Source organism: Dermacentor silvarum, chromosome 11, assembly GCF_013339745.2.
Source record: "Dermacentor silvarum isolate Dsil-2018 chromosome 11, BIME_Dsil_1.4, whole genome shotgun sequence".
In the NCBI taxonomy this organism is placed as follows: Eukaryota; Metazoa; Arthropoda; class Arachnida; order Ixodida; family Ixodidae; genus Dermacentor; species Dermacentor silvarum.
Window position 1 is genome coordinate 119,102,363 of NC_051164.1, and position 12,862 is coordinate 119,115,224.

The 12,862-nt window shown below is 44.6% G+C and overlaps 1 protein-coding gene and 1 non-coding gene across 5 annotated transcripts in view; both read left to right on the forward strand.

The window, feature by feature from the left end:
- The window catches only part of LOC119433701 (adhesion G protein-coupled receptor L1-like), a 300,112-nt gene that overhangs the window by 257,895 nt on the left and 29,355 nt on the right, over window positions 1-12,862 (forward strand). For all 4 annotated transcript variants that reach the window (XM_049659317.1, XM_049659319.1, XM_049659318.1 and 1 more), the window contains exon 14: window positions 10,922-11,025. In XM_049659317.1, coding sequence (XP_049515274.1) covers window positions 10,922-11,025 — 104 coding nt within the window. The remainder of the gene's footprint in view (window positions 1-10,921; window positions 11,026-12,862) is intronic.
- Window positions 736-807, forward strand: Trnat-ugu (transfer RNA threonine (anticodon UGU)). The gene has a single exon. It is a non-coding gene; the product is annotated as a tRNA-Thr (tRNA).

A 12,862-nucleotide genomic window follows, 5' to 3' on the forward strand; every position in this document is an offset into this window, starting at 1 on the left:
TGCACAAAAAAGACACTGATACCGTGAAAACCACGGGCAATGAAGAAGCTCCATGTCGCCTGCAAAGTGTAATGTTTCTTTTTGTATGTTTATTTTTCACATTCCTTGGTGCAGGCACCGCAACTGTCTCGCTCAAAGCGGAGACACCTGGGGGGGTCTTTTGTGAGAATCCACTTAGTGGACTGTTCATTTCGGCTGTTGCTGATTGGCTGCAGCTGTACAAGCGAGAAGGAGACTGGCTGGGGGCACTTGTCTCTTCCTCACTCGTGCAGCTGCAGCCAATCAGCAGCGGCTGAAATGGACTGTCCACTAGGTGGACTCTCACAGACTACCCCCCCTGAACTATACCAGAGTGCAAGTGCGTGTAAACGACACCGTCTGGAAAGTTCATGAGCACAGAGGTTACATTTTTTCACACACGTAGCTGGTATGGCCACAGAAAGAAGTGCGAAAGAAAGAAGAGACGTGCGCAGAAAGAAGGAAGAGACACGCCTCCTTTGCGTTCAATACATAACGAAGGTCTCGAGTCCGGCAACATTGATGCCTTCAGGTAGCATATGTGGGTTTATTGACCAGTTGCCATCACCCAAAAAGATCACGTGCTCGTGACGCCTGCGGCAGAAAGGATGTTCCACATCCGCCCCTAGGTTTGTGAGCGGTGGCGCTGGCTAACACTCCCAGGATTAGTTCTAGTTGTAAAACATAAATACCCTAGAAAGTGGATGGGAAAACGGCTCCGCGGTAGCTCAATGGTGAGAGCATCGCACGTGTAATGGGAAGATGTGGGTTCGTTCCCCACCTGCGGACAGTTGTTTTTTCATCCATTTTCATTTCCATTAATTTATCATTTCTTTAATTCACTTAGTAAAGTACAAGTAATTTCCCCTATGTTGTCCTTCGTGTTAATGTTTGTTGGCTTCTTATGATACTCCTTTGCTCAGCGACACTTGTTGGGGCGGAGTATGCACTCGCAAAACCTGATGCTTCAGCGCCTCCGCAATAGAAAAAAAAAGTCCCCTGCCGGTGTTTCTTTTCCTCCAGTGCCATCTTGGGTTTTCCGAACCAATGTCCCGCTGTGTCTGATTTTTGCGCCTTCTTGTCTGTTATCCTACTGTTCCGGCTGCCGTAAAGGATACACAGAAATCTACGAATCCTCAGATTTCAGATTATTAGTTCGTAGTACTGAAGCATTGTTAATGTGACACGGAAACTAAAAAACTATCGTTATTCTGAAAGGTTTGGTATTCTGAAGTTCGTAGTACTGAAATATTTTTACATTGAAACTATAAGTAGTCAGCAGGGGATTTCTGAAAAGCTTGTTAATGTGGTGTTTGTACTAACGAGGTTTCGCTGTAATTTAACAGACCCATATCAACAGCTGTGGCTTTGAAGGCAGAGTTCAGGCACATCAGCACACCTAGCTTTCCACAATGTGTTTTGTTGCATGCTGCAATAAGCACAGCACATCTCCTTTGAGGGAAGTGTGATACAACTACGCAAATTTACTGTAATTTCGCGTTGTGTTATTTTTCAGAAATTTTTCTCGTGCGCCTTATACAACAGTGTGACTATATATCAGTGATTCCATTCCTGCACCAACTGCGCCAAAGTGCGCCAAATGGGATTTACTGCGCCATCCTGATACAATCGACGAAAATTGCGCCTAACTGCGCCAAACAGTCTCAGATTGACGACGTCTATCGCCGACCATTGCACCACCTGTGGAATTAGAACGTGCAACATGATGATAGGGCGAACCTTAGTTGCAACTTTAGTTGCGAAGAGGAGACGAAACAGCACTAGCACATGCGTCCCGATTAAGCCACAGCGCCACGCACGGCGCCGATGGGGTGTCTGCCTTCCAAGGCGGCTCGACGAAAAAGTACGGTTTCGATCTGCTGAGGCTCGTGGCTTCAAGGTCAATTGGCGATTCATCTGCGGACGTTATCTACTCCGGAAACGCAGCTAGTACAGTAGAACCCCGCTGATACGTTTTTCAAGGGGCCATAAAAAACAAAACAAAAATGTAAGAGCCAGGAAACGCAAGAGCCGAGAAACTGCACACAATATTTTAATTCGTACGTGTGAAAAAAAGTCGTAGTTGCGCTCGAAAGCCGGAGCATCGATTGCGATTGAAAATTAGTAGATAGCTATACAAAGTAAAAGGATAGTAGTTTTATCGTCTGTGTAAACTCGTAAACATCCGCTTATTAACTATATTAACAAGCATGGTGTCAGCGCGCACAGGCAAACATGAGCACATCACACTCGATGCTGTCAAACACTGGCGTGAGGAAGCAGCAGCGAGTGAAGTGACCTTCGTGCTGCTGTCTATCGCTTCAAGGCAAACTGTGCGCCGAGAACACCCTACGCACAAAGCTACGAGCCGCCGATGCACCTACACTGCCTAGACTCTGCCCCCAACACGGATCGCTTTCAAGATACGAACTGCGCGCCGCCGCACAGTACGCAGTTGATGCCAGAGTACAACGCCACCCGCTATTCCTCCCTCCCCCTCGCCGGTGCCTCGAGCACGACGGAAGGCGCGCTTCCTCTTTCTAGAATCTCCCTCCGCTTCCACCCCGCTTTTCTCTCTTGCGCGCGCGAGATTTGGCCACGGTCGTTGGCCCCCCTCACACGCTTTCACTCGTACATACAGCGCGCGGTGATGGCGTTATCACCCGTGCACTTTATACAAAACATCTATGCGCCATAACCAATTTTAGGGACCCAACGCGTCATTGACATCATCTTTACATAGCAAATATGGATCTCAAAGGCAGGCCATGCTTTTGCTGGCGTAAACCGAAAATACGTCATAGATGTCGCCCCCGGCATTTTGGGCGGCCAACCCCATCGTCAAGCCACCAAACCAAGCGACATGAAAAGTCAAAATGGCTGCTCGGGCGGGTGCGGGGTGGCAGTTCGCAACGCACGATGCAAGAACGGTCCCACAGTTGCGACGCAACAGCGGGATTACCAATGCATTGGGTCCTATGGGAGCTATGGCATGACCGGCCGAAAACTACGTAACAGACGGGAAAACGCAGCACCAGGGAACGTAACAGTGGGGTTCTACTGTAGCTTGTTTGAAGCGCATCATGACGTGATGATAATAACTGCATGCCGCCAATGTGTACATCATTTCTGTTTCTGGATATACCGAATGACATCTGGGAAAACTAGCAATATATGAAAGAATATCAATTTGTGTGCGTGTGTCGCATGCACCAGAAGAGTATTTTTTTTCTCCACGAGATCTGCAATGGATGGAAATATTTACCAAGCTTCTCATAAGAACGTACAAATTATTCGGGTCCTTGAATGTAAATTGCAACTCGCTTTTTCGAAATACTTCAGGATGTGAAAAATCAGCTGCTCCCAAATGCGAAATTGCCTGCTCCAAAGTGCTCTAAAATGAAATTTCTGATGCTCCAATAATTGCTTCAAATCAGAAGTCCGCAGCAGCATCACTGCTATATATGCATAAAACAGCAAAACCAATATGTCCATTCTTTTGTGTGTGAGTACAGGAAATCATGTGTGGCAGCATTCTGAAAGAAATCAAATCTTGTTTTAACAGTGGAGTGACTGTTGGTACAGGTGTTAGTTCCCAGGGCTTTCATTTCATTTTATTACCGGACCCCTCTGGGGGATTGTTACATAAGGGGTGGATATACAAGGGAAAACATTTTTGACAAAGGTAACCACATGTTAATTCCGCGACAGGTAGTCTGTAACAATTTGAAGAAATAGTGTCGGTAGGCGGCGCAATGGCAGCAATAGTGTAGAAGCAGTGAAGCATAAAGTTTCCTTCTAAATGCATTGAAGTTCGCCATCAAGGTCTCTGTCACAGAGTTTACTTCAAAACTCTATGGTCTTTGTGGTATAGCTGTCTCTGTGAGTGGAAGTCACACTATAGTTTACTGTTATAGTTTAGTTTTTTTTACAGATTAAGTTAACCACATGAAACTAACGCAATATATAACTAAAGGGTGTCTCAATTTTTCACTGTCACATTGTGTAATGCCCGAGATATAACCCGTTACAAAAAAGCACCACTTGCATGGTTATCGTCATCGTCAGTTGCCTGCGCGAGGAGTCTCAGTGCTTCCAGCTTCCGGTCACCATTTCGCTTTTTGAATGCGTTTGTTCGCACTGGTTCAGGCATGCTGTGATAATTTGCTTGTTCGTCACACTGCACAGCAGAGGCAATGCCAGCGACTTGTTTACAACTTGGCATAAAAGTTTCTCAGAGGCCAACAATGGTTACCTAGTGATGCCGCCGGCCGAAGTTGCTGAAGTTTTTTGACAGTGCATCAGAGGACGAGGCCTTCGACTGCTTCGAGTGAACTACAATAAATATTGGTTTACTACGCCTAAAAGGAGTGTTGGTTCTGCATCACAACGCATTTCTTGTGTTATCCCGAGGTGAATGCAAAGATAAATACGAAAATTGATGTGGCCAAACAAAAGTTACACAACTTACACATTCAAAATAAAAGCAGATGACAGGAGGAGGCATACCCCTTCGCATTTCAATCACTCAGTGAGGACTTATGCTGCTTCCAATCAAAATGCAGCTTACATCCTGCAGCTTTCTTCCAGTTGTGGCCTTTCCACCACATGCTGGCGATGCCAGTGCTTGATATGGTGGCACCATCTAGTTAAGGCGCCTGCAAATGCACCCTTTCACACACAGTCAATTTTATAAATAGCCATCGGATGCTTGTCAAAAGTATGTGGAATGATCTTTACACACTGTTCATATGCACATGCTACGTGCAAATGCTTATTTTTTGCATTATATTTCAAGTGTAGACTAGAGTAAGCGCATATACAGTAACTCTTATGTATACCATTGGACAGTGCACCTAGTGTCAATTCCAAAGAAAATTAATTTGTATTGCACAAATGTGTGTCCTCTTCGTAGCTTTGAAAAGCAGAAACACGTCTTTATTTTTAGTTCGTTATTGTATGTACAGTATAAACACACACAATATATCCTTTATGCCCAACCGATCTAAATGAACAGCATAGGTCACGTGCTTGTGCCTGGCATCCACTGCTGCAAATTGTTTATGTATGATGCTGCAGTTGGCGTGAGAACAGATGTTAGGAGCAAATTAAAATATCAAATAAAGTGTAGACCGCTTATAACGTAAGTCGCCGGAGCCGGGAATATCTGCACTATAAGCGGTAGCGCACTATAACCAAAACAATGATTTTCAAGCCCTGCACGTATGCAAAACATGTAGACCACGTGTATCTGAGAATCGGAGCATGCGACTGGAAGTTTTGCATCCGTTTAAATTTACGAACGTTGAAAGGTTAATGTCCAAGTATCCATGATCTTCGCATGAAGCAGACAAAGTAATAATTTAAACAAGATGACTCAGTTTGACCCAAAGGCAAAGCATCAATTGCGATAGCAAATTAGTAGAGCTATAAGGAGTAGGGATAGTAATTTTATCGGCTGCATAAACTTGACACATTCGCTTGCTAACTGAATTAACAAGCATGGTGTCAACGCGCACAAGCAAACATGAATAGACTTGACGACCGCAGACAACCACTGTCAAAACGCGGGCGTGGGAAAACGCAGAAACTGAGCGGCGTAAGCACAGCGCATACGAAGGTCAGAGCCATGTGGAGATCGCTTTCAAGATACGGTGCATGCGACAACACCGACAGTCGGCACAGGCGCGAACCCATTTGTTGGCAGAGTAGAAGCCCCCCCTCCCTCCCGCGCTGCCTTCCCGCTTTGCTCCTTTCTCGTGTGAGACTGCGTCGTCAGTTCCCCTTGTGCCCGGTTGCAAGATACGCATTTGGTGCTGCAGCACAGCGTCGCCCCCCCCCCCCTCCCTACCTCCCATATCCCCACGGCCTTTCGCGCAATGGAAGTCGCGTTTGCTCTCTGCTGTGCGTTCGCTCTCCGTGAAGGCACGCGTCCCCCGCGCGCTTTCACTCGCACATATGGCGCGCGGCGACGATTTTATCGCCCTTGGACTCATGCTCCATGTCTCATGCTCCTCGCCCTCGTTGATCTCCTCTCCCATCGGTGGGCGCACCTCGTTGAGAAGCGTGCTCGCTACCGCCCTTGTCGGCGAGATTTTCCCGCGGAACCCGCATTATAACTGGTATTTCATTTCACGCGGCTGCACTGTAAGTGGTATGCATATACATGGAGTGTTATGGAAAAAGTAACGGGAGTCTGAAAAGACCGTACTATATCCGGTCCTGCACTATAAGCAGTTACGTTATAAGTGGTCTATACTGTACTCGCATTTTGGCGCTTTCACTGGCATTGGAGGATCGTCAAGCCCTATAGTAAGCAAACATGGAATAAAAACATGCATAATTTGGGGTGCACGGCCCTTTTAAAATAAATGCATCTTAATATCAATTTTTTCTCAAAAACTCACAAAATCTGGGGGGTGCAACTTATAATCTGGAAAATACTGTATTGAAAATGTCCTGATACGAGAGTCAATTTCTTTATGTGTGTGTGCGTATTCAAACCTTTTGTATTATTATTATTATTATTATTATTATTATTATTATTATTATTATTATTATTATTATTATTACTACTACTACTATTATTATTATTGTACCAATAGATAAGAGCTTGTTTTAGCAACATTCCTTGTCCTTTATGTGACAATATTATGCCCAAATGCTCTTTCTGTACATGCATCTTTTCCTTCTTTTTCTTTACCTCACATCCTCGTGCCTTTCTATCCTTTTTGATTTTTAAGCTGTACATTATCTTTTCATTCAATTACCTATGTGCCAGTATCAAAAATTTGGAGGACGCTTAAGCTTCACCTTTAAGAGTGGAACGTGATAGCATTCAAAGATCCCTGGCTGCTTATCAGGCTTTTTTCTCGTATATTCAAAGTAAAATCCGACGCTATCACATCTGTAGGTTGTGATTAAGCCATACTTTAGGATTTTTCTGACGGATTTTACTTTGAGAAATTCAATTTTTTTTCACTAACGCCTTGCGCCACGCGAAGAGCCTGCCCGGTCGGGGTGGTTCGGGATGATGAGGTTCGGCATGATTATTTCCGCCAACGACGCTGGCACTTACACCGACACAGGCGCCGGACTTTCTGCGACACGTGGCCCTCAACGCTGCTGCGTTATAACCTCGTGGTTTTTCCTGGGCACATAATCTAACAGCTGGATTGATTAATTTGTTTTTATCGACACTTACGCATTGTTTGTGTTTTTCCCCACCATTCTGTTGTGAATTCACATTGTCTTTTGTTGATTGTAGCATGTTCTTTTTTACAATTGTCGTTTTCATTTCACATTCTATGTGCTTTTTTTCCTGTATTTGTAATTTTATTTATTTTAACAGCGAAGCTGTTTAAGGTCGAGGTTGATCCCTACAAAGTGATGGTGTTTGCAGTTTCGAGACAAAGAGCGAGAGAAATAAAGAAATCAATAAAACAAAATAAACTTTCTTGGCGAGGCAGGATTCAAACCCGGGTGCCCACGGTCCGAAGCTGAGCGTCATAACCACTAGGCTATACAGCCACGCTTGCACAACAAGCATTTATGGGAACCATATGATTACGTTGTACCGACGATTGTAACACAACTTGCTATGGGCGAGAGAAAGAGAAAACGAGAGAGACACAGAGAGAGAGAAAAAGAGATGGGATTTGAACCCGGGTACTCATGGTCCGAATTAAGGCGAGCGTCGCACCCACTACGCTATGCACCGACGCTTGCAGAGCTCCGCTGTTTCATCAGATTTCACAAGCGTGGAACTGGCTTAAATTTCTTTTTTACCCATGCGCCAGCACTTGGACCTTACGGTTGTTCCTGGGCATGTTAAATAAACAGTTGATTGATTGCTGTATGTTGCGCATGTTGGTACTCAAACGTTGAAGTTAGTGCTTTGTTTCATCAACATCTCCCTTCTGTCCTTGTCCACTAGCGCTAAAGATGTTATCCAAATTGATTCATTGTTTACTTGATAGATTATTATTGCCATGAGCACTTGTAAGATTTTTTATAATATTGTCACGACTAAAGAAGCTAACAGCCGACATATAGCTCACAGACCGTTGGTCCGGTAGAGAGTCGGGCAACGACAATGCTTGTCTGATTTCTTGTCGCACAATCTACAGAAGCCCCGACCGACTCCTGTGGAGCCACCAGGACATTGCGAATCTCTTCACGAACAACCTCCCAAATGAGCTCATGAAACGAATACTCATTGCCGGCAGTCGGAGCAGAAACGTTGCTTGAGGCGTTGTTTGGGCAATCGCAGGGTCGGCAACGTTGTTGCAGTGCTCGTTCGATCGACGTAGCCTCAGATGAATTCCGCAACGGCTGTCGGTGGGTTGTGAAGAAGACTGGCGAGAAGTTGTTCCTTGACGCCTCGCATCAGATGGTGGATTTTCTTTGCTTCCAGCATCTCTGGGTCAGCGCGGCGGAACAGGCGGGTCAGGACCTCCGTAAACATGGCGATGCTCTCGTTCAGTTTCTGGATGCGCAACTCGATTAGTTGTTGAGCAGAGTCACGACGATCGTTGTTTGCGAAGGTGGTTAAAAGCTGTTGTCATAATTAATTCCAGGAAGTCAGTATGGCTACCCGGTTCTCGTATCATGTACGAGCGCTGTCCGCCAGGACGAAGTAGACGCGTGCGAGTTTTTCTTCTGCAGTCCACCGATTCGCCTTGGCGACTCGCTCGTATTGCACGAGCCAATCTTCACCGTCCTCGTAAGCATCACCGTGGAATGTCTCGGGAGTCTCAGGATGCTGCAGAGTCACCTGAGAAGGTCCTGCAGTTGCCCTCTCATTAGGTGGTGGTCCAGTTGGTGGGGCGTTTTCCAAGAGGATTACCTCCAGGCTGAGGCCCCGCAGTCGACAACTGAAGCGGTGAATAGTAGAGTCCACTGTAGGAACTGGTTGCGGGTTTGAACTGAACGTTGCACTCCGCACAGGAGTTCCGGGCATCAGGGAGTACCCAGCACTTCCACCAGTGTCACAAGACGTGAAGAACAGCACACAGGACGACGGTGCGACAACATACACAAGCTCTATATTCAGAGGCTCAAGAATAATTGGCCGCGCACCAACTTTGTCCTCTTCGGATCGAGATATGCTTGCTCTCGTGTCCCTCACTTCGTTGTCTTCTGTGGCTGTTAGCTTCTTTAGTTGTGACAATATTGAATGTAAAGTTGGAATTGGTCTGATGCGATAGCAACAAGCTCCAGAAAACTGAAATCTTACTGTAATGGCAAAATTTTGTGCTGTGGCTTGCACAGGATGCCATGCAGGGTGTTCCTCTTGGCATTCGAGTCAGGCACTTCAGCATCTGTTGACAACACAACCATGTTTTTCATTCTATCCACTTCATTGTGTGCCCAATGGCTGTTGCTGTTTGTTTTTAAAAAATAATAATCATTTCCTTTCACTTAAATGGATACTGGCGTAAAAATCAAACTCGTATTAACTGGTAGATTCCGTTGCTGTGAGCTTATAGGTATCATCTGTAAAGTATCAATAGCAAATTCAGCTTGGAACAAACTTTAATTGAATTTCGAAGTTCATGCAAGCAAAGAATCTGAAAGTGCAGCACCTATCAATCTTGTGATCAGCTTAGATCTCATTTGTAAACAGTATTATTACTGAACGAGTTTCAGCGATTTATTTATGTGACGTGTGATGTCATTGGCTTCTCTCACCATTTGACACTGTCACCAGATGCCGCTATCATTGTTGTTGCCTCTCCAGTTACCCGGTAAACCACAGACGGTAAGAAATTTGTGGACATGCTAAAACTCTCTAATGACTTACTGATCATACTGTGTAGTGGACTTCCGCCCTATGAAGTAATGCGATGGTATAGCAACACACATATTTACCACAAAACTAGCACCAAACTAGCAGACAAAACAGGAGCACAGCTGTCATAGTGGACGGTGTGCCAGTGTGCATCACAGGTCTTTGAGTTCACATGATCAACGCATTTCCAAGCATGCCTCATACGTCACGGGCAAGAAGTGCTTTTCGAAATCAAAACCGCCACTGGTCGTAACATACGAGCATATAGCTAATCAATAATTGCACGCTGGAGCAAATGAGTTTGTTCACTACGATTACTAGGTCAACGTAGCAACTGATCAAGCATAGAAAATGGAGCCTAAAAAATTTCGTTCCAGTATTCCTTTAATGCTGTTGGAGGGTGCCCTTTTTTATTTTACAAGCAAACAACTAAAGAAGTCAATTTTTAAAGTGCTTACATTTCTCTATGAATATAAATTTTGATATTCTCAACCACATTGCACACAGGGCTGCATTATGTGATTTCTTCTACTTGATTCTATGCCTCCCATATCATCCACCGTAAATGGCCAGCTGATCCCATTGACAATGTGGGTGAAGCAATGCTCTGACCACTGATGAATCACGAGAGGGAATGGCGTTGGAATAGAATTGTTACAGTATCTCAGACCAGGTGGACAATGTGAGTCATCTGCAGGAACAGTTATTTGCAGGGTACAAGGAATTCAAATTGAGTTGTTACGATCCTTACACGCATCAGCTTGACAAAAATAAAAACAAAATAATCATCTGGTTGCCACAGCATTTCTTCCCATTTTCATTGGGTTATGTATTGCACGGGTATGAAAGCCTCCAATACGTGCATTATCTTCATTTGTTCCCTGTTTCGTCTCACTGTCACTTCTTTTTCAATATGATCTGGCATAAACCAGCCCCAGTGTGTGCAAACAATCGTGAGTTTTACTCTAGAATTATGCTGCACTTCCGGGTAAGTGTGGGTTGTGTCCTTGTGCATGTTTGTCCTAATTTCCGAGCTACAAGACGTCTTTTTCGCAATGCTCTGTTTGTCGGTTTGTACTTGATTCTTTGTCACTTTCTTTCTTTGGACAGCTCACGCACTCGAATGAAGTGGCCCTTCAAGTGATCACCTATGCTGGCTGTTTTGTATCCATTGTCTGCCTCATCCTCACCATAATCACATTCCAGTTGTTCAGGTCAGCACTTGTGTTTGTTTCACATATACCTACATACTGCCATCTTTGTGTTATTTAGATTTGATGTGTTATGTCCAAGCAGAAAGCTTGAGCCCCTCATCGACCTTACAGTGTGACACAACATAGAGATATATGGCAAATCAGTTCTGCGGAAGCTCCCCCACCCAAACTTTAGCAAGAAGCTGCAAAGGAAAGCCATACTGGTTTGTCAGAAAGAAATCTTTGCAGTTGAAGAAAAATTCGTCCTGGTCCTGGATTCGAATCCCGAACCCAGGCAAATATTTCTTCAACTAAGTAGGCACCATGTGATTCTATGTTACATTAAATCGTATGCTTTTCATGTCGCAAAATATAACATAATTATTATGGCTGTCGCTAAAGGTACGTCTGACGTATCATTTCAATTTTTTTTTTACAGGTGTGTGACAGACCCGGGGGCATTTTTTTTTTTCAGGAATGCTTGGCCCAACATATCTTGTTGGTTTTGGCATGTTTCATATTAAGATACATTGTGCATAAGCACTCTGAACAGGCTAGCCTCCTACACGCTCCCCACGCGTCAACGCTCATTCTGTGTGTGTTTCGGTGCAGAGTGGTTGAGCGGGCACAGCCGGCACAAATTGGTGTGCTCGTCACTGCTGCAACAACTGCCGCATCTGCTTCCGTGCCATTGATGCGTGCTTTCACAGGAAGAAAAATGCATTATATTCAGTGCCCCTCGATGTGATACTATGACAATAGAGAGGTTAAGTAGGGACCCCAAACAGAGCTTTGCAGGTGTTAGCGTTGGGGCATGCAGGAGTGAAGAGTTTTAGAATAGGGCTTTGTGTTTGCGAATAGCCTCTTGCGCTTGCAGCGCCACTACGCCACTACGGTGTCAAAGAAAAACTATTATAAATGTTAAAATAAACTATACCATTTTATGATAAGAAGAGTCATTTTGGCTTTCGTGTTATTATGTTTAATTATAATTTAGAGGTTATTCTATAGCAGCTAGCAATTTGTTGCGCTCAATTTTAAGTAACCAACTTAACGTGCCGTCACCAGCCAAGCTAATCCACGTTAGGCCTACGAGCCATGAAATCGACAATCAAATTTGGAATCAGCGGCGTCTAATGAATCAATCTTCATTACACACGTTAGCTGAGAGAAAGTGATAGCTGCTGTAACTTCTCCTAGCTTACGAACTTCATGCGTTACCACGAATCAAGCCCAGTTTGGTGCTTGGTTAGAGCCGTCGCTTCGATGGGTGCCGCCATGTATGTTGATGCAAAGCTTTTGGGGCAACTTTTGGAGCTAATGCTAAATCAGTGAAAAGCATGCCCGACGCAAAACCCAAATGCAGTTTGCGTCTCGCGCATGCACATTGGCTTCGACGCTATTTCTTTGGGGCCCCGAAAGGTTTGGGCCCCTATTCTAAAACTCTCTAATGTGTGCTTCTCGTTAATAGCCCAGTTATGTAATTACGCTCCACTAAGTGATTCGTGGAAATGCGTTTGTACTGCAGTATTTCGCAGTTACCAAGATGTTAAAGTCAAAGCTGTGATCCACAAATTAACAGAAACGTTAAATAACCGAATCAGAGAAGCAAAACTGTTCTCTGAACAGTTAGCTCTGCTGACCGCTCTTGAAGTCGCCTTCAGAACTCTTTTGTGAGCAGGTACGAGTGACCCTTGTTGTATGGTTTGCTTTGTCGCTCACAAGCAGTTCTTTTATGATGCTTTTTCGGGAGACTGCTTCAATCATACTGCTATATTGACCACTAATAAAAACTTGGAAATGGGTAGCATGAATTCAGCATTGTTTGAGACATCGTGGTTTTGCATACGTTTAAAAG